We start from the raw sequence: 21525 nt of genomic DNA on the forward strand, positions 1-21525 counted from the left end.
ACCCAAGCCTTTCATTTCTATATAAATACTCCCCATTTTTTGTTATTAAAAAATACATGGCTTGGGTCAGTTTGGGCCATAGATGGCCATATGCACGCAGACACACAGAACTATGATAGCTCTGCTCAGATAGCGAGCAATGTGTAGTGGGTTGTGCCCAACGCTTCTGCCAGCAAAGTCACCTTGTTGGTAAACTGTGTGTCACACCTCTGGAGTCTCAGAGCTAAGGGAGGGGGAAACTTACACAGTTGAGACAACATTTCTCCAGGATGTCACTGGATCCTGCTTGTTAGGGAACGTTCTTATCCTTAGGTTTCCTGCAACAGAGACTCAGGCATGGATTCCAGAAATTCTTCTAAAATAAACGATTCATTCTCCAGGTACAGCATAGACCGTCTCAAGCTGGTGCCTCCTGAAGAGGGACCTTGAATAAAGATAATCTTAGGCAATTATACCTCCACAATCCCAGTCTCCCACACACACATCATTCTGGGCCAGTTGCAAAATTAGAGTCTGGAGTCTTCCCATTCTTCATTGGATTTCTTTGTTTTCATCAGATAGGGTCAGAAATCAAAGCCCTGACTGTCGGTTGCTATTTTTCCCTTGGAGAAGATAAGTTCTTGGCAGTAAACAAAACATTCTTCTCTTTTGTCTTTTGTTAGACTCTGTTCTGTTCCTTTACCTATCTCCAGGGACGCAGCTCCCCTTATCTTTTAGCTTGAAGACTCTGAGGCCCTTGTTTACTTAACGAAGCAGAAAGTTTAGAAGTTCACAGCTTGCAGAAGTTATGCTAGGCAAACTTAATTATGCTAAGTGAATTCTATATAAGCAGTTTCTAAAGAAGTTCTATAAGAAGCAGTATACCAAATAACTCGGTAAGCTAAGCTGGTTTATTCCCTAACACTGCTGTAGGATAGGATGTGGTACAACACATAGCAGGTCCTAGAAGGGCCTAGTAGAGGCCTAGCAAGTCTTGCTGGCTTGTTGCTCTTTAGAGCTGGGAATTAGTATGACCTGGCAGTCCCATAGCAAAGAGCACTCCTGTTTGGTTATGTGCCACTATCCTATCAAGGATATCTTTTGACTTCTTGTGAGTCACAGGTAGGTTACACCTGGGTTTAGCTTGTAGGCTGTGTTGTCTGAACATTTTGTGGTTACTTAAAGAGCACTTGAGGCTGCTCATTCTTTGGAAGACATTAAAGCTTTACATAGGTTTAGTCCACAATTTTGTCCTCTCAACCAAGCCACTGGTAGGGAGTAGTTTACAAATGCCCTCCTGTGCTAACCTGACCCTGAAGGAGCTGATGCTAAATGAGAAAAGCCTGTGGGATCCTGTTGTGCCAGTAACTCCAGGAAGATCTGCTACTGCAGGTAGTTGTCATCATCAGTGTAGCTAGTATATCCCCTTTGACCAGAGAGCCATTGGCACTGGTCTAAGAATGTCAATACCTCTTAAGCCAGTGGGTGTAAAACTCTAATATCAAGTCCCTTAGGAGTCTTCTAGGGGGAATAAAATCATACTGTGTTGGTCTTTAGATGCAAAAAATACACTGCCATAGTCTTGAATGACTTGTGCAACTTGTGGACAGGGGTAGTTCCATGGTGGCAGATCTGCCTATGAATGTCCGTTTACTAGTGCATCAGACTTCTGTTGCTGCATCTGTTGTCCTGAGGGGAGAGGGTGGGAGGGCTGTGACGCTGATCTTGGGATCATCAGTAGTTCTAAAGCAAAACTAAATGTAGGAAGGAGGCAAAATATGACATTCTAATCCAAACTATAGACAGGTTTTTCTGCCAGAGGCAAAATGAACTACTGGTATCTTCTATCTTTGCCAGTCTGTAGTTTACAAGAGATGCCTGGAAAAAAAAAATGATGCCTGTCCATGATTATTCATGTAGCGCTTATTCTGTGTTACTTATGTTGCTCTTAGAAGTAGCAGGTATGATCCTTATAACTTGTACTCTTTTTCTTCTTTCCTTTCACTCCCACCCTTGGTCAGTATGACTTCTCACTGGAAAATAAAACAGTCGCGTGGGCTGAAGATATCAAAAAAATTCAAGCTGCCCAGAGAGAAGCTGAACGCAAGGCAGAAGAAGCGCTAGGGACCTCAAAGGCAGTTCCAGAGGACAGCAGCAAAATGGGGTTCTCAGATGGACCTTGCCCTGAGGCCATGCCTCCTCCTATTAACCCCATCCTTGCTAGCCTGCAGCACAATAATATCCTTACTCCCACACCGGCCAACAGCAGCGCTGTGAAGCAAAAGGTTCTTAGTCCACCTTGTCCAAAAGCAGACTTCAACCCAGCTGATTTTGAATGTGAAGAAGACCCATTTGACAAACTGGAATTAAAAACTATTAATGATAAGGAGGAGTTAAAAAATATTCTTGAAATTCATGTTGGTACTACTGGGCCAATCGTTGCCCAGCTGTTAGATAATACTTTGCCCAAAGGAGGGTCTGAGTCTGTGTTGCAAGATGAGGAAGTTCTGGCATCCATAGAAAGGGCCACGTTGGACTTCAAGCCCCTTCACAAACCCAATGGCTTTATCACTTTACCGCAGTTGGGAAGCTGTGAAAAGATGTCCTTGTCTTCCAAAGTGTCCCTGTCCCCTATCACTTCAGTGAGCAATATAAAATCCCTGTCCTTTCCTAAACTTGACTCCGATGAGAATGATCAAAAATCATCAAAGCTCACGAGCACTTTCCACAGCACTACCTGTCTCCGCAATGGCACTTTGCTCAGCTCTTTGCAGACCTGTGCTCAGAGTAAAGCTAGTGAACTGAACGGACACCATATGGTTGATTTTTCCGCTCTAAATGAGGACAGTGGCATGGAGACATCGACATTACCCTCTTCATCCAGGCTGCCTTCTCTGGCTGTGTCAACAGTTTGTACAGAAGAATCGTCATCTCAAAGCACAGCGACTACGGTAAGCATGTAGTGGGTTGGAACTGGGGTTGCTGGGGAGATGCAGAGGCAAATCCTGTAGATTTGGTTTTAGTATTATTTAATGGGAGTAATGTGTAGGTTCTCTCAATTTGCACGGCAAATTGATCAGTCCAACAGGTCTTCATGCTGGCATTTCTGAACCTCAGATTACTACTTTGCAGGTTTCCACAAAATCTGATGATATTTTTAGACCTATTCTGGTGATCTGTCAGGTTTTCAGCTCTAATTATTCATAGTTGCACACCTTTGAGCTAAGTGTATGCGATATGTTCTTTGTAGGTCCTGCATTCTGTCTTAGCCAACTGAGAGATAACACGTTCTGAAGTGCTATTAGTTTTTGAGTTAAATCTCTTCTAGATTTGTTCCTCAGCTTGTTTATTTATTTGTTGGAAATAATGGGAAATTCAGGCTTTTCAAGGAATAGAAGCAATAACAAGTTAAAAACCACACGTGCTGTGCCATTCAGAAAATAAAAAAATGCTTGCAGTTGACCTGCAGTGAAAAAAATGTTGGTTTTTTTTTTAATTTTATTTTCTTCCTGCCTGTTCATCCTGGAGAAAAGGAGGCTGAGGGGCCTTACCGCTGTCTGCAACTGTCTGAAAGGAGGCTGTAGCATGGAGTGGGGTTGGTCTCTCCTCCCAAGTAGGAAGTGACAGCACAAGAGGAAATGGCCACAAGTTGCACCAGGGCAGGTTTAGATTGGATATTAGGAAAAAATTCTTCATGAAAAGTGTTGTCAGGCATTGGAACAGGCTGCCCAGGGCAGTGATGGAGTCACCATCCCTGGAGGTGTTTAGAAGATGCGTAGATGAGACTCATAGGGACATGGTTTAGTGGTGGACTGGGCATCTTGGGTTAATGGTTGAGCTCGATCTTAAAGGTCTTTTCCAACCTAAATGATTCTTATGATTCTCGAGAATGCTATAGGGAAAATAGAAACTGATTAAGAAAAATTGATTTATTAGGAGAACTAATAGAGACCTTCATTTGAAACTGGTTTTGCTTTGGAAGTAGCAAAGCAAGCAACATGTTTGCTGACAGAACTAGTTGTTTCTGTTTAAATTCCAAGACTGCAAACTATACTTATTTCTTGTTTCCACATTATGGTCCCAGTGGCTGGGAAATGACAGCTGAGCTGCAAGAAATTGAAGTAAAGGCAACAGAAGCATTTAAAATAATGTAACAGAAATCCTCAGAGTACGAAAACGATAGCACAAAGTCATGGTCATCCCTGCGGCTGGGAGCAGAAGGATCATGTGTGTGTCCCTTTTCTGCAAGGTTACACAGGAGTCAGCCTGCTCTTTTTAGGAAGCCTCAGGATAATTTTATGTCCCAGTGTATTCCACAAGGATTATATATATATATACATATATATGTAATTTATTTTTTCTCAAAAGACTAGACATTTCAACTTTGGTTGTGTAGTTACCACTGGAGTTTATGCTTCACCAGTGAATTGGATGTAGGCATTTTGGATGGAAATAAACTTGTGATTTCTTTGAGGCTGCACTAATTCTGTCCTCAGTGGTCCCTTCTCCTCTGAGTATTTTTTTTAAGCTCACTGGTTTGCTTTTTGCAGCATTGGCAGATGGAGAAATGACAAGTCTGTGGTGTCAGAAGCAGTTGTGGTTTTCCATCCACCTTAATTAAGGTTCACCATCCTTAATTTGATAACCAGCTTATTTCAGCGCTACTCCAGATCCACATTTCACTGTGTCCCACGTTTTAGTGCTTTTTGCTCTGGCAAAAGTGCCTGGAGAGGGTGTGTGTGAAGCACCTTGAACCCCTCTGCCACCATTAGAAGTTCTTGGGTAAACCAGTCAATCAGACTGAATGTGATTCTCAGGCTTTGTCTTGTAGAAGAGAAATTCTTACCTTGTAGGTGAAAATGGGCAGAAATGCAGAACAAAACCTCCTTGGTGGAGGCTTGGGGGTTATTTGCAAATATCCGGAATTTGTTAAAATCCTTATAGATCTTCTCAGAATTTATTTTCTACAGGCAGTTTTTTATTCTTTAGTTTGGGTCCAAAGAAAGCCTTCCTGAAAGAAGTGGACAGGCTTTCAAGCAATCGGTGTTGGCATAATAACTATTAAGAAATGTGGAAAAACCGAGGCTCTTGCTCCACATTGATTTTTTTTTTTTGCAGTCTTTTCTCATTCTGTTTAAAATTCAGGAAGGCTTTTAAATGAATGAACTGTAATGTGCAGATTTGGTGGGGCAAAGTTCTACCCCTGCACTGCAGTTATCATGGATGAGGCTGAATGAAGCAGTGGTTGGTTCTGCAGGAATGGAGCAGGTGTACAGCAGGGAATGTTACCCAGCCTTAGCAGTATATGTAGTATAGGTTTCTCTTATTCCTTCTCATGGTCAAAAAGTCAAGAGAAGTCTCTAGGCAATGACTTCAAAATTGTCACTGTCCTTCAGGCCTGTAGCGCTGGGTCAAGAGCTGAACAGGAGCCAGTAGGCTACATTGAGCTGTATGAACATGTAGCTGCTACAGGGAAGGAATAAACAAGCTTACAGTTATTAACAGAAGACACATCTTTCTTAGTGTACTGTTTGTAGAGTGCTGAGAGGAGGCATGATCCTTTTGATGTCTGTTCTGTGACTCTATGTAACTGCATCATGTCTGCACCTCACATGGGGAAGCCTAATCAGACCAGGAGTCTCCCTAGTATGGTAGACTTATTCCCAGATTTGTCCCATAAAACCCTTCTCTCCCAGCTGTAGCAAATTGTAGTCACTATTGCATAATGTTTATAGTTGTCTTATTTGTGTGTTGTCCAACAGGTACACCCAGACTACAAGGAAACAGAAATCCCTGTGGTAAGTTCCCAAATACCTGTGTGCTTGCACTGGATTGTGTTTCTGAAAATCTCTCAGAAATAGCATTCCTTTGAACGTAGAATCATGGGTGACGAGTAAACTCGTGTTGCCATCTCCATGCTTCCTCTGAGGTGCAGGGTTTGGCTATATCATAACGATTTTCACTGTTGCAAAGCTTGGGTATTGAAAGGGTTTGGTGCCACCAGCAGGAGAGGGTATATTGTGAAGAACCCGCATTGTTGATTGTCGTTTTGTGGGTGACAAGATTATGGCGGGAGTCAGACTATTTGCACTGCTCTGTTTCATCCTAACTGTGACTTCCCAAGGGCAGTCTGGGAAGCCCCTGGGATTAATTACATGGGGTGTCCTAGCCCTGCACTAGCCAGAAACAGGATGTGGGGATGCAGAAGATGACCGTCACCTCAGCCTCTACATTTTCCACTTTAGGTAATGCACCAAAATTTCCCAGTGTCTAAAGTGCCCAATAACACCAGCTGCACAAAGTGGTCGAGTGGCCCTGCTCCTGAGCTACAGCAGGTCCTCTCTGCTAGTGAGAGGCAGTGCGTAGAGACAGTCGTCAACATGGGTTACTCGCCTGAGAACGTCCTGAAAGCCATGAAGAAGAAGGGACAGAACATAGACCAGGTAAGACCTTGCGCAACGGGGAGGAAGCCCTTGTCTGCATGCTGATTTCTGCTGAGAAACAACCTTGAGTTTGTGAAATGTGTAGGGGGGATTACTTTTGTTTCAACAGGGAGCTGCAGCCTGTAGCAGCTGTGATATTAACTGCTGGAGAAGTTGCCACCTGGCAGTGAAGGCTCCCAAAACTGAAGAAAAGTGTCTGCACCTCATTTTGATGAGGCAGCTTCAGTCATGTGGGTGCTGGGCTGCAGCTGCAGTGACGCTTGGGCGGGTGGCACTGGGTCTTCCCAGGAGCCACAGAACCATCCAAAGGAAGTTTAGTGTGGCCCTACACCATGCCATGTGCCAAAAAAGCAGCCAACTTCCCTTGTTCTGAGCACCAGGGGCTGCAATGCTGACGTCTCTCCCTGTGGAGTGGTTGTTCCCTGCAGGCTTACAACAGCCCTGAAAGGCTCTCGCAAGGCACCGCTGACCGACTTTCTTTTGTGCGTGCTGGTCGTGGTGTTTCCTGCCTTATGTGTTGCCTCAAACGCTTGTGAAAACCAGGTCACAGAGCATAAAGCGCTGCAGGGTGACGCATGGCTCTGGGTCTTGGATCCGCTTCAAACAAACATTTTAGAGCAGGGCAAGCGTGGCCAGACTTTCCATGCTGACCTTACGCAGGCTCTGTGCTGCGCAGAGCATCGCCTGGTGGGACCATGCTTGTGGAGCTGCTCTGCTCACCTGCTGCCTGTGCACTGGCAGCAGTTTAAGCTGTGTGCTGGAGTGGACTGTAGTATCAAATGGAAAAAACATCTCCTAGGAGGACAGTCTTAAATCCCGCTGTATGTGCAGCCTGCATTCTTTCGTTTTCCTAGCATTACCTGACCTTTCCCCATGCCTCTCAGAGCTGAGGATGGATAAGAAATTTGGCAGCAGTTTCTGGGCATATGAGCTGAGATTTGCAGCTCACTCACCAGTATGCTGAGTTGACCTTAAAAGGCTGACTGCTTTCAGATTGCATCAGCTCTTGCGGCAGTCTGAGAGGAAGCCAAAAGCTGACAAGTCTCGACTGCTGGACCTACAGTTTCATTTTAAAAACTTGTAGTATAAAAAGCAGTTAAACTTCTGCCTTCTTCTCAGTGATCAGACGTGGAAGGCTAAAGATATGCTTCTCAGTCTGTTTTGACTAGAATGGAAGGTGACATTCAGAGCTGGTGGGAGAGCACACGAGGACAGAAGGGCTCGTTTGCTTTTGCTGAACAAGTTCTTACACAGAGCATCTCAACTCTACTAGGAAGGACTTTAGCTCAGTCCCTGGTGAAGGCTGGGGTGGAGTCATGCTCAGCTCTTCTGCAAGTACAGCCATGGTATTCAACCGTGTGCTGCAAATACCACTCCACAAACTTGGCTTCTTTTTTTCATTCCCCACAGGTTTTGGATTACCTGTTTGCACATGGACAGCTTTGTGAGAAGGGCTTTGATCCACTTCTTGTTGAAGCAGCTTTGGAAATGCACCAGTGTCCAGAGGAGAAGGTGAGGGCTCAATATGTTAAGGAATAGAGAGTGCTCTAGGATGGGGAATTCCAGCAGCAGTTCCTCTGGCTGGTGTAGTTCTGGCTTTTGTGATAATGCTGCCTTGTTTCCAAACTGACTGCTGAAGGACATCCTTTTGTTGGGTGATGAAGCAAATATGTTAAAGCATTAGAATTCTTCCGATTGTTTTATTACTCTCACTTGCATGCATTTTTATGGGGACGGGATTTCTTAAAGACCCTACTTAGTCTGCTTGGATGTTTTTAACCTAGAGTTCTCTTGTGAGTGAAGTGTTTGGTACAGAGACAGTTAACTTCAGAAGCAGCAAATTATCTTTCCGACCCTGCCAGCCTGCCATGGCTGTGAATTTCCTCCCTTGTGCAAATGCATCTGCCTGGCTGCTCAGCAAATCGGGTTAGTGCTAGCTTTAGAAGCTGGAAAATGTTTTTTGGCCCAGCTTCATTGTCTGGCTGCTGTACCAGCACCAAAGGTACAGAGGCAAGAGCAGGTAGCCAGGGCAGAGGACAGCAGGATCTGTTGAAGTCTGCCAACCTGTTGTGTCCTAAGTTATTACATGAAATTTTCAGAGGTACAGACCAAGATATATGTGCGTTCCTGCCTTTCTTGGACTTTGTGATGAGCTTGCAAACAGAGGAAAAACAGCGTAAAATGGAAGAAGTGACCAAGTTAAGGAAACACATATGCTACTTTCTTAACCCCAAAATTAGAAATGTCTGTTTTCCCAATTGCCCATGTCAACCTGCCCTGGGGTTTTTCTTTCCTGTGTAGTGGAGGCACTGGAAATGGCAGAGCATTCATAAAAGTCTCATCAGCTGATTCACTCCTTGTCACTTTATTATTTCAAAGCTCAGGGAGGACTCATGGCTGATGTTGGCAGTATAATACAGAGGGTGTCCAATAGGGTTTGTGCTAATCCCCCAAGTTTTCTCTAGATCTAAAAGGCCAATTGATAGCAAGGGCTATTGCACTGTTCCTGAAGTCAAAGTAATTTTAAAAACATTCAGTTGCACCAGGGGCTGCTGGATGGGGAGCAGGGTATCATTAATCAGCATTTTTTGGAGCCCAAAGTGAGTCAGGCTGATAGATTTCCTACTGGGAGAGGCACTCCCACAGACTGCGCTTTGGCACGCTTGCTGAAGATGGTTTTGGAAATGCAAGTCTGCAAAAACAGGGGACTGGAGCTGGGGCTCCGTGAGCTACAGCACCCAGAGCGCTGCTGTCTCTGCTGGGAGTGGACTTTCTACAAACACAACTGGAATGGGCTGTACTTGTGGAGGAGGAATCCCCACCGTGGGGTGCCCAGTTGTGGAACGCTGGCTCTGTGCTGAACCTCCACCAAGCACTGATCCTCTGTTCTCTTGCAAATAATGGACTGTCTGTGTCTTTCAGATCACAGAACTTCTTCAACTAATGAGTCAATTCAAAGAAATGGGGTTTGAACTAAAAGACATTAAGGATGTCTTATTAGTACATAAGAATGACCGACACAACGCTTTGGAAGATCTAATGGCCCGTGCAGGAGCCAGCTGAAAATTCATTCCGGAATTCGCAGTGTGCAACAGAGCAGGACCAGCCCCGCCACCTCCACATCCAGTGTGACTCGCTCTCGGCAGGAAGGAGTCCAGCTTTTCACATACATGGGAGAGTGACTGAGCAAGCCTGCCTGCGTGCATCACTCCAGCATTGCTCTTTCCGCTGAGAGCCAACTTTCTTTCTTAAATTAAATTTTTAAAGTGTCCTTTCCTAAGTTTCCTTTTTCCAGCTTGGCCACGGAGAGTTTAGACTGCCCAGCCTCTACTGGAATTGTACATAGGTCGAGGTGGGAGTGGTGTTCCCCCTCTCACTCTTGCACTGGAGTTGGACAGGAGAATACTAAGTTGGTTCTGAAACTAGGATGCTTTGGTTCTTTGAAGCTGCTTTCTTGGTGTCTGCTTGTACTGAATTACTTGACTGTGTCACAGTCCAGATTAACTGGTTCAATTTGACCTTTAGTGCAATGGAGTTTTATTTTTTTGGTTGAAAGTTAGTCTGTAACTTAGTAAAACACTGGTTCAGAAACTGTCGCTATACATAAAGAGAGAAGCTGTTCCTTTTGTGGGGATATTTTTGGGTTTTTTTACCCATGCATCAAACACTTCTGCCTGACGTGAGTGTCCAATGCTGAGCGGTGTATAAGTTCTCTTGAAACAGGTAAGCTGTGAACTCTACCTGGACCTGCAACTTCTCTTGGTTCTTGAACCTGACAGCAGAGAGCTGGGGCTTGGTGTTCTTAATCCCCCAGGCTTGTAGGATATTTAAGACAATGCCCTGCTAGGTAGTCAATTATCTTTTATGTTTTAAATAATACTCAGTGTGATGCAGGAGGTTTCTTTCAAGCACTTTCTTTAAAACAAATATACTCACTGCATTAGTTCAATTTCTCACACTGCTATAGAATTACATAATAACATCTAGTATTAGAAATCAGGTTTGGGGTTGTTTTTGATATTTTGAAGTATTACGTTGTACATTGTTCAAGTTCTAAATACATAAAGTATCAGCAGTTTGGGGGAATCTTTAAAGCAATTTGCTAAATATTTTGATTCTGCAAAAGAGCAACTAATAAAACTCTCAAATATAATTCCCAGTGTCATGATTCCCATCTCTCATGCTCTTGGACTTCAGTGGATGAAGAACGTGCTGGATCCTGCCCATCCCGTAGGCACGCATGAACAGTCTCTGTTGGGCAGAAGACCCAGAGGTCTCTGGGCAGGCAGCTGCAGTGCTGGAACGTGCTGCTTTTTTTGTGTAGCTTATTTCCACTTCATTGCAAAAACCAAGCCTAGTGATCCAAACTTGTGTTAGAGGATGGAGCTGGGAGCATTTGACATTGGGAGGGGAAATGGCTCAGCTTGTTGCTTCTGTTTAGGTTTCTCAGTAGGTTTTAGCTCATCAGCACCCTAAAGGAGATGGCGTTTGTCTCCATTATGTTGTTAGCTTTATATGACCAAAACATCTTGGGTTCAGTGTTAACTCCTGGAATTCTCTGTGAGGTGCTCAACTATATTAATTACATACCTTTACTTAAAATGATGTTGAGGAGAGATGTAGCTGGCAAGTATCTAGCAGATGTGGAGATGGATGATGAGTAGGACCTGGGCAGATTGCTGTGCATCTTATCTTGTACCACTGAGCTTCACCAGCTCCTGGTGGTGGGGCTGAAATTAAAAATTGTCAAAGGAGAAGATTCAGCAGCTGTTTACTCTGTACATGCGGGTAAAGCAGTTGCCCAGCTTTCCTTCCCAGGTGAGAAATGTGACAGTTGGAAACAAGAAAATGACATTCCTGATTAATCAGGAGAGTGGGAAAACAAAATTCAGATCTGCTTTACTGCCACTGCTGGGAGCATTCAGTTGTCGCTTGTTTCTGTTTTCTCAGAATTAATACCCAAACAAGTCCCTGTCTGGTACTAGACAGTCCTGAAGGGGTAAGAAATCTTGCTAGCAAAGAAACAGCTGTTTCGACCAAACCTCTAAATAAAATCATCTGTTTCTGTTAATGTGTGTTCAGTTTTTTCACAATCCCCCTGTGGGGCTGGCTCTTAACCCCACCACAGTAACCACTCTGCTTGTGGAGTCGGTTGTAATGGTGAGAGCAGAGACATGAAGATCAGAAGTGACACTTCTGAAGCTAGTGTTCTCCTTCCAAAGAGATGTACCTGTCTGTGTCTTCCCAACTGGTGTTGGCGGTGAGGTTTCTGGGTTTACATCACTGGATGGCTGAAGGCTGGGAACGTGTTTCTGGGGCAGCTTCTTACGGGGATTAGCTGGTGGCTTAGCGGAGAGGCACTTCTGAAGAAATGGGACACAACATGATGAGATTTGAATGTTGGTCTAGGCGCTGTGTGTTGCTGGTTACGCTGGTGCTGTCATTCTCGTGTCACATTACAAAGCTCAGCCTGGATGTGGTGAGGTCCTGCTGGTGCCAGGCTGGGCTCTGTGTCCCTGGTTGCACTTGAGACCGTAGGGCTTTCCCTTAGGTTCTCAGATCAGAATTGATTTATGTCCCTGGTTTATCTAATTGCTGCTGCCAGATACTGAGGTCTAGATGTCTTGGTGGAGAAGTGTAGAGACAGAGCCAAAACTGGCAGTTGTGCTTTGAGCCACAGACCCCCTGAGCTGCCTCCTCATAGTTCAGGAGCAGCAGCTGTTCTCATCATGTTTACTTTAAAACAAATTCTACATGAGTTCTGTAGTAAATTGAATTTTATTTTAAATAATGTTAATTACTTAAATAAAATATCAAGCATTTGCCATGAGCATCAACAGTCTTCGTTGCACCTGAATACAGAAGTGAGCTCATTTTAGTTCTGTATTTAGTTGATTGTACGTGGCCAGTCTCTTAATCTTCTGTAATGACAATTGTTGTAATGACAATTTCACATACGTTTCTGAAGTTGAAATGAAAACCATTCATATCAGGTGTCAGTGCACTGTCAAACAGCAGGAAGGGGATGACAATTTTTAAATGCTCATTTAGCACATTTTCATGCAAGAATTAAAGCAGCATCTAGGTAACAACCTTAATAGTGGAGAGAAAAACATGGCCGCTTTTGACAACAGTGTTGGTTCGTTTCCACTGCACACTGGGTGCCTAGATTTGTTATCTCTTGGCCATGCAGCACTTCAAGCGTATCTGTAATCCTGTTATTGCCAAGGATGGGTGGATTTTCACAGCCAGGGCTACTTTTTTTCATTTCACCAAGTCCCCCATTCAGAAAAGAAAATAAGATTCTGAGACTGATCATAAAATCTCATAACAAAGTATAGTCTTGGGGATTGGCTCATGGATCCGGTTTAAAAAAGATTATCAGAGCTTTATCCTTTCAGAAAGTACAAGGACTACCCCACTGCCTTGTGTTCTTGTCCCCTCGGGCACAGGAAAGCTCTCCCTGGCCCCAAGAGATGGAGAGAGGCTTTCTAAGAGTTGCTTGCCTTAACGGGAGCTCAGTTTAATGCCTGTCCTCTCTCCGTGGTTTTAACAAGACAGTGATTGTCCCACTGCTTCAGAGCTTTCCGGTGGCTGTGGAGCACCCCTGCTCTGTGCTGTGCACAAATGCCGTACTACTGCTGACACTAAGAGTCTTGCTCCTGGAAGCCGCCTTCCTGTGCGTGAAGAAGGATTCTGCTGTAACCTGGGCACAAGAACCATTTTGAGAGCCATGAACTCAGGCCCTGGAGGGGCTAATCCCGTCCCAATTGCAAGACAGAAACTAACCAGTGCTTAAAAACAGACAAACAACCAACACCAAACCAAAAAACCAAACACATGAAAAAGCAAAAGTCAGGGCACTGGTGTAGAACTTCTTTCTTCTGTTAGGAGTCCTCCCCTTCTTCTTCTGTTCCCCAGGGCCATGCTGGGAGTGTTTGTACCAAATATGCAACTCAGATAACTGAGTGTAAGGGCGATTCCTGCATCGCTACTCAGCCAAACCCGGGCTCCATGGGGTGGCTGTAGGAGCAGGCAGTAAAATTCACAGCTGGTCAGGCAGCAGCGTTGCCTTACCCTTGGCATTTCTGGCTACTGAGCAGGCTTTGATTGAGCTGCTGGGGCATTACTGAGGAGACATTGAGACGGATGAATGTGCTGCGACAGCCCTAATTTTGGGGAGGGAGCACTCACGCAGAGTGTTGTCAGCTGAGCATGTTTCAAGGTCACTTGTGGCCTCAGCAAGTGGACTTGCTTTGTGGTTCAGAGGTGATGCATGCAGCACCAGCACATTTGCTGCGCTCCAGCTGTCCACGCTGTAGTTCTTGATTAAAATAACACCTCACTTAACAGCACTGTCTGCAGCTTCTGAAATCCTGCTGCCTCTAGAAAGACCCTCTTTTGACACATAAAATCAATTCTGTCAGCCTGAATGATGAGCACTCCACAGCTGTGCCACAGCACAGAGATCAGACATGGTTTGCGGCAGGTAAGCTGTTGGCAGCAGTACAAAAACCACATGCTCGTTAACACATTGGATAAACCAAAGTCCCTTCTAAACCACTCATCAGCCATGACTTAAGCCACCTCTTTCGGGAGCTCTGGAGTGTTCGTCCCAACAAAGAACAAATGTGACAACAACCTTCCTTCTTCTGGAAGCAGCTGCACTTCTTGCACTGCCTTGGCCTGTGGTTACTTACAGTGTAGTTACGTTGGTGTGCTTCTCAAACAGCGGCACCTCTGTCTTTTCTGGCTTCTCTTTGCAAATGCTTTTCCATGTAGCGTTTGAGCTGTGTCTGGCTTCAAAGTGTTTTTTTAATTCTCCTTAATTTTTTTCGCAACACAGAAGTGACTTTAACATGTGAGAAGCTGCTATGCATACTGTGGACAGGCCTGGCTGCTCCTTGATGAGGTACTTAAAGGCTGCTGAATTGTTATTCGTAAGAGTGTGGCTTATTGGTATTAAGGAAATACAAAATCTGGTGGTGCCAAGTAGTCATTTCTCATTTACTCAGAATTCTCTCCATCTTTATCTAAGGTACACACTAATCACAAACAGCAAACCAAAAGCTATCCCCTACCCACCCACACTCTGCAGCACCAAGTGTGGTGAAACACTGGCTGTTTCTGTGGCTGGTTTTGTGCATGTGCAAGCAAAGAAGGTCTAAACAGGTGGAGATGTTTGCGGGGACATGTCAGTGCCAGGAGAGGCTAAGTAGGGCTGGAGATGGGCTCGTGCTGTTTGGATACACTTTGACTTCAGTACCAAAACTTCATCCAGCTTGGTCACAAAACTCTGAAAATCCTGGTGAGGAAAGCAGAAGGAAAGTTTAGGGAGCAAAAGGAGCAGCAGCTTGGAGAAAATCAGCATTACACACTTGAGCAGTTTTTTATTCTGCAATGTAGTAGATTAAATCAGTGTTTCCTTATTAAAGTCCTGACCCTCAGAGGTCAATGCATCCACATACCGAGGTTAACTTACTCCAGTAGTTTAACGTGTTGGTGAAATTGCAGCTAATACAATGGTTTAAAAGTAAAAATGTATAACGCACCTGTTCTCACCCTTCTACACCAGTTTTAGCTTTACAAAGGTTTGGTGTAGGGACTAGTCACCTGACGTGCAGTTTTATAATGCAGTGAACTCTGTTCCTGACACCTCTTGTGTTGGATCTAGCAGTCACAAAAATGAATGGTGAGCTGGGCCACTCATTGATCAGCCGTAATAGCCTGTTCTTGGCAGGCAGACAGAATTATTTCACATGAGGTCACAGGGCCAGTTCAGTGCCTGCATAGAATCATGGAGTGTCCTGAGCTGGAGGGGACCCACAAGGATCATCGAGTCCAACTCCTGTCCCCGCACATGACAACCCCACAGTTCACACCATGTGTCTGAGGGTGTTGTCCAGTCTCTGCTTGAACACTGTCTGGCTTGGGGCTGTGACACCTCCCTGGGGAGCCTGTTCAGTGTCCAGCACCCTCTGGGTGAAGAACCTTTTCCTGATGTCCAACCTGAAGCTCTCCTGGTACATCTTTCTGCTGTTCCCTTGGGTTCTGTCATTGGTACCAGAGAGAAGAGATCACCCCCCCCTTCCTCCTCCCTTTGTGAGGAAGCTGTAGGCATGATGGGGTCTCCCCTCAGCCTCCTCCAGGCTGAACAAACCAAGTGACTTTACGCATTCCTCATACAGCTTCCCTGCCTTCATGACCACAGATCTGACATGAGGAATATCAGCAGTATGTATAGCCTGGGCTGAGGGGAACTCTGCCTTCCATAGCAACCTGCCACAGGGCTAAAAAGTGATATGAAACTGTGATGAAAACTGAAATGGAGACAGTTATTTTTAAGTAAGGCTTGTATTAATAAAGGAGAACTCAGGCTTGCTCTGCTCTCCAGCTGAGAGCAGAGTTTGGTGCGTCTGTTCACAGGTCGGTGTCTACAGGGAGGTGTCAACATCCTCAGGGCCTGGGGCTTCAACTGCTACCACATGAAAATCATTCATTCAAAAGCTTATTTGGCAGGACTCCAGCTATCTTGTGCGCTTGCACAGGACATCAGGACTGCAAAGAAGACCAGCCCAGCTGCCATGCATATTTTTCTTAAGCATTTAAATAGTGCTTAGTTCAGTATGTGGCCGGTTTTGGCAGGAGTCTCTCCTGCAGCCAGAGTTTCATGGCTGGAGAAGTTGCAACCATGTGAAAGTGGAGGGAGAGAAACTGGTATGGGAAGTTCAAGTGAATATGATTGCCCAAAGAAAGGTCATGCTGTGACATAATACTGCAAGATGTAAGTTATCCACACACTGCCAGGAGGCCGGGCAAGCATGTAGTAATTCTGCTAGCCAGAAAATGATTGCTTGCTGCAGGGGGCAAATAAATGGGGGAGCTGGTGTCCAATTGCCAACAGGCTCAGGAAGAACAACCTCAAAAGGCTGATTAAAAAAACCAAACCAAAACAAAAAAGATTGCTTTGTATCATGGCATTTTCTGCCACAAAATGAAGAGAGTTCATTGCATTTGTGCTGTTTTGTGAACTTGTGTATGTTAACTGGTAACACATCACACGCAGCTGAAATCACAGCAAATACACATGGTGGCTCCTTCCTGAAATCCCTGAGGCAAGAGTCCCTGTAGTGCTGCTTCAGATCCAAACTGTGGTAGGAGCTGAAATGGTTTGATAATTGAATGCAGCAATGGAGCTTGGCTTTATTGATAAGATGAAGGAACTGGGAAGGCAGGAGGTTCTCTCTGGGTGAGTGCTCAGATTTGGCACACGGCGGTGACAAGCACTTAACTGGATGAGGGAGAACCAGAGAACTGGGACTGCCTGGCTAGCAGTGGGGCCATACAGGTGCCAGACTTTAGGTCCAGCCTATGCTATGTCACCTGAGACAAGGATGAGCTAAGAAATATTTGAGTGACAAAAGTCAAGAGCCTGTGAGGGTGCAAGTCATGGTGGTCAGAGCACTGGAGTGAGTGGGGCCAGGGGCTGTCACATCTGCGGTGCAACATCCCAGGGTCATGCTTTAGGGGTGTGCTGTTTTCTGGGGTATTGACTTACTTGCTCCAGCCTATAAGGACAAAAATGTCACACAGAAAGGTGACCTGTTTGGTACAGTCAGGGAAGATAGGAGAAAGCTGTCTTATCAGGGACAAGTGGTTCAGAGTTGGCCTATCAGTCTCCTCCTCCCCCAAGGACCTGGTACTGTGGAGACTGGCAAAGACACAACACGTACTGAAAATGAGCCACCTTTCCAAGGACTCGGGGAGACATCAGAGAATGAGAGGAACAACTGACGAGGAATGTCACGTCACTAACTCAAGTTAATAATCTCAAAGATTAATTTATGCGGGTTGAATGGGCGCCGAAATCATTATCTCAAACACTTACCATTGCTGACATCTGGTTTATCAAGCACTCTTCCTTGAAGCACAAGGATGCCATTTCATCCAGCTGCTGCTGATGGGCCCAAATTACAGCCTGTCTGATTAACATTAAATATACCACAGGTTACACAGGTTACAGGGCTACCTATAATTACTGTTGGCCCCAATAAACCTTTAAGAAGGAGGAATACCCCAGAGGAACCCTTGCTGTTCTGTGGTCCCTGGCATTCAGAAAGTGCACACCGGTGCTTCTTGAAGTGCACTGGACAGCACTGGTTCAGGGTTAAAGGTGACCTTGGTGACTGAGGATTGCTCAGAGAGGAGCTACCACAGCCTCTCATTAGCATAGGCAGCACTGGGGCACAAGACTGCTTTTTACCATAGAGAAATCTGTTCATAGGACCAAAAGAATTGTCTGATTATATGGTGAAATGGCTTACAGCTGTGAGGCTGCAAGTCATTTCAGTGAAAAACAGGTGGAGCGGGAAGGCAGTGCTGGTGTTCATTCCTCTGAGCAAGTTTCTCTGAACAACAACGTATTTTCAGTCGTGTGAATGCAGACCCGTCCTTGGGAGCTTACAGGGGCAGCTCATAGTGCTTTGGAGCTTCACATCTGCATCTTCAGCAACTGCCCAGCCACTCTGTTTTTCTCTCCATAGGGATGGAACAGCTGCCACCTGCTTCTTGGTGGGAGGTGTTGGTATGTTTTAGGTACTTTACAGCTTATAGGAAGCCAATTAGCTACTGAGAACTGCAGTTTGTATTATAATTTTAATTCCTCTAGCATTATCATAGGAAGCTCTAATAGAATAATTGGCTTCCTGTAAGATTTAAAAATATAACTATATAACAGGCAATCATATATTTATAATTTCAATAAATTATCATTAATCTTATTATTATTTCACAGGTTGATTTCCTGGACGTTTTTAAATTATATATGATATATATATATATATGTCTAGAATTTCCGAGCTTCATGACAAACTCCAGTGACGAGCAAGACTTACTGTGCCTTTTCGAGGGCTTCCCTCTGCCATTTTCCCACCTCTGATGTAGCACTTGGAGAGCTGCCGTTCGACATGCCCGAGAGGCTCTTTGCATTTGCTAATAGCTTATTATCTTTGGTTACAGATCCTGAATGTACAGCAAAAGTCTCTTGTGTAAAAGTACTCTGCATTAACTTGTTTTTTAGCAATGCTATTTCTTCATTGCTTAACGATGACTTGGCTGGGTCATCAGAATAACTGAAGTCCTCATTTCTCGGTCCTGACTTGGGCTGTGACAGCAGGCTGCTTTCTTGAGAGGGGGATGGGACTGCATCATCCATATTTCCCACACTGACAAAGCATGGTACACCTGGAAAATAGCTCTTTTCAGGTATATCAGCATTTATTTCCTGAGCCGTGGGCTCAAGACTAGGTCCTTGATTTGAGTTAGATTTTCCTGAATTACCAGTACTGTTTTTAACGTCAGCATCACACTGTCTGCCAGCTGAGTATTCTTTGCACATTGGGTTACTGAGAAACAAACCACCCTCTCTCTCTCCCCTGGAGCCCGTGGATTCAGCTGCAGATGTTTCCATCAGGTCACGTCCAACAAATAAACGGTGAGCGGCTCCTTGCTTTGATGGGCCTGGGCCCAGAAGGCAGCAGCATGGCTTCACACCACAGCAGGTGGGTGACAGCCACTTGTCCCCTGACTGTGGGGAATGCAGCCGGGCGCAGTGCCGTCCACCACGACGCGTTTGCTCCCCCAGGTCCAGCATGCTGTCCGTCAGAGCTCTGCTCCTCGTACACTGCCAGCCCTCGTCCTCAAACCTGTTCTGGCAGCCGTGTACGTTCCTGTCCAACATCTGCTTCACAGGAGGGGACTTCTCTGGGTTAGAAGACACTTTCTCTGTATCAGTTGTTTCCTCGTAGTCAAGGACTGACACTGGGAGAGGGGCCGTCAGCTCAGGAGTGAATTCTGGTGAACAACTGGAAGATCCACAATGGTTAAATCCATCTTTTTGAACTTTCAGTTTTTTGTCTCCTGCAAGAGCAGCCTGTCTGTCCAAAGGGGATTGTTCCTTTTCTTTGTGCTGGAGGTCGACCTCTTTGCAATCCGACATTCCTGATTTCAGTACAGGAGAAACATATGTGTTTGGAGCATCCTTTTCTGGAGTCAAGGTGGCTTCACTGGAGTAAACAAGAGATCTGTGTTTGGATTTGTACTGTTTGTTATCAGCTAGGAAATCTTTGCCATTTTTCCAGTTACAAGCAGGATCTTCTTGCAGGCAGTAAGGTTTTTCTGCAGTATTGCTTGGAGAGGGCTCAGTAGTTAAGTCATAGCTCCATTCTGATGGAGTTTTGCTGCAGCCTGAATTTTTAATAGACTCCTCTCTCTTTGGACTGCCCTCACTATAATCCCAGCTGTCATCTAGTTCATGTTCTTGCATGGGTACTGCATATTTAAAAAATAAATCCTGTCGCTTTTGGCCTTTTTGCTCTTCCTCTGTCTCTATTTCTCTTTGATGAAGGAAAAACGAGTGTTGACTGCACTTGTTGGTGTTTCTGCTTTTCACACTCTGACTACAGACAGGTGAGAAAGAATCTTCACTGAAATCACTGTCGTCCAGATCTTCCAGCTGCATCCCCTCCTTGCTCTGTAGTTCTGTGGGAGTAACGCTCAGCTCTGGCTTCACTTGAATCTCCTGCGGTTTGTATTCTGTTAAAAACCTCTCAAGAGGTTGATAGTTCAGTTTCTGCTGTAGAATAGGTGGCTGCTGAAACTGCTGGTGATAAAGACGTAAATGCTCTTCCCTTTCCTTTTGAAATGGAGGCACATTTGTCCAGGTTTCAACACATTGTTTAGCAAACACATTTCCCCATTCCTGTCTGCCATTGGAAGGCAGATTTCCATCTCCAAAGGATGTATCATCTCTAGAAACAAGCTGTTTCTGTACAGGTTGCACTGTCTGGACTTTCAGGCACTGGACAGGTGGTCTGTCTTGCATATGCTTGTCTCTCTGGCCACTCTCCTTTGTTTCTGCAGTGGCAGCATTTTTTATTGTTAAATCCTTTGTGGTGGGGTTCTTTTCAGACTGGGTGGACAGATCATCGGCTTTCTTCTTCAGGGGATGTGCTACCCATAGGACTCCCTTCACTGGGCTGGTGTGGTGAAACCAGGGTGAGCTGGCGTTTCCTTTGTAGGAATGTCCTTTGTTGATTCCCCTGTGGGTAGAGCTAAAAGAGACACTGGGTGGCTGAAGTGCTGCAGGACATGCCTTTGTTTTTGTAGCGCTTGAGGGATGCTGGAGGCCTGGCTTCACTTTCTTTGGAGAGCTCTTTTCCCCAGGTGGCAAAGAGTGAGAGTTTTGGACACATTTTGGAGATACATTTCCAGCCGTACGGCGCCGCTTTGTCACAGGGGTTGAACATTTAATCCCTTTCTTCAGCTCTTTGACCCTGTAAATGAGGCTGGCTTTAGGAGATGTCATGCTTTCAGATAAATAGCAGTGTCTTCAGAAAAAAACAAATGCTTTCACACATATTGAGGCTAAACACTGAATTCTATGTAATGATTTCTGTTTTAATTGTCAGTGATCCACCCAGACATCGAAGCACCTCTGCCAAAATCCCTGAACTTCTGGAAAGGTCCACAGCACTGTTTTGAAGTGCTTCCTTGAACAGTGCATAACAGGTCAAATGAGTGAAGATGGCCTCTGTTTCAGTGCAAGGCGGTTGCATTTCCACACTCTACAATGCAGCATGGTGCAGTGCCAGCTCAACACAAGCTGCTACCCTGCACAGCACATCATAGAGTCCCACAGGACAGAAACTGGGTGTTTTGGAGTTGCAGTGGAGCTACTTAGGCCAGGTGATATTTGTACAGGGTTACAGTGCTCCTGAATCAGACCCATCACTGTGAAGAGCTGCTTAACTGGTATCACCCTGTGCCCTCAGCGGTTTCCTTTACTCCTGTTCCCCTTAAGCATCTCATCCTCTTAGCCCCAGCATTGCAGTCTGTAATTTACCTCTTCCTGTGTAGGATGGAGGGTGAAGGACTTGCACACATCCTAGACAGAACTACAAATCGAAACTAAAACCTTTTGATTGCTGAGGTTAGTAATCCTGCAGTTACAGGGAGCATCATCACTGAAGTGGGCATTCATCACTAACACCTGTCGTCAGAAAGGGTTTATAAGATCCAGAGAATCTCAAAACCAAAAATAAGA

The 21525-nt window shown here is 45.1% G+C and overlaps 2 protein-coding genes across 8 annotated transcripts in view; one reads left to right on the plus strand and one right to left on the minus strand.

The window, feature by feature from the left end:
* UBAP1 (ubiquitin associated protein 1) overlaps nucleotides 1-10575 on the plus strand; it is a 38231-nt gene extending 27656 nt beyond the window's left edge. The window contains exons 4-8 of the mRNA XM_065047047.1: nucleotides 2001-2930; nucleotides 5742-5777; nucleotides 6225-6422; nucleotides 7833-7934; nucleotides 9345-10575. Coding sequence (XP_064903119.1) covers nucleotides 2001-2930; nucleotides 5742-5777; nucleotides 6225-6422; nucleotides 7833-7934; nucleotides 9345-9485 — 1407 coding nt within the window. The 3' untranslated portion in view covers nucleotides 9486-10575. The remainder of the gene's footprint in view (nucleotides 1-2000; nucleotides 2931-5741; nucleotides 5778-6224; nucleotides 6423-7832; nucleotides 7935-9344) is intronic.
* Nucleotides 10576-14408: 3833 nt separating this feature from the next.
* Nucleotides 14409-21525, minus strand: part of KIF24 (kinesin family member 24) — a 30453-nt gene continuing 23336 nt past the window's right edge. For 5 of the 7 annotated variants that reach the window (XM_005507793.3, XM_065046987.1, XM_021294969.2 and 2 more), the window contains 3 exons: nucleotides 18317-20755; nucleotides 17311-17404; nucleotides 14409-14727 (listed from right to left, as the gene is read on the minus strand). In XM_005507793.3, coding sequence (XP_005507850.2) covers nucleotides 14587-14727; nucleotides 17311-17404; nucleotides 18317-20755 — 2674 coding nt within the window. In that variant the 3' untranslated portion in view covers nucleotides 14409-14586. The remainder of the gene's footprint in view (nucleotides 14728-17310; nucleotides 17405-18316; nucleotides 20756-21525) is intronic. The other 2 variants (XM_065046989.1, XM_065046986.1) reach the window with 2 other exon arrangements.

This window comes from Columba livia, chromosome Z (genome assembly GCF_036013475.1).
Source record: "Columba livia isolate bColLiv1 breed racing homer chromosome Z, bColLiv1.pat.W.v2, whole genome shotgun sequence".
Classification (NCBI taxonomy): domain Eukaryota; kingdom Metazoa; phylum Chordata; class Aves; order Columbiformes; family Columbidae; genus Columba; species Columba livia.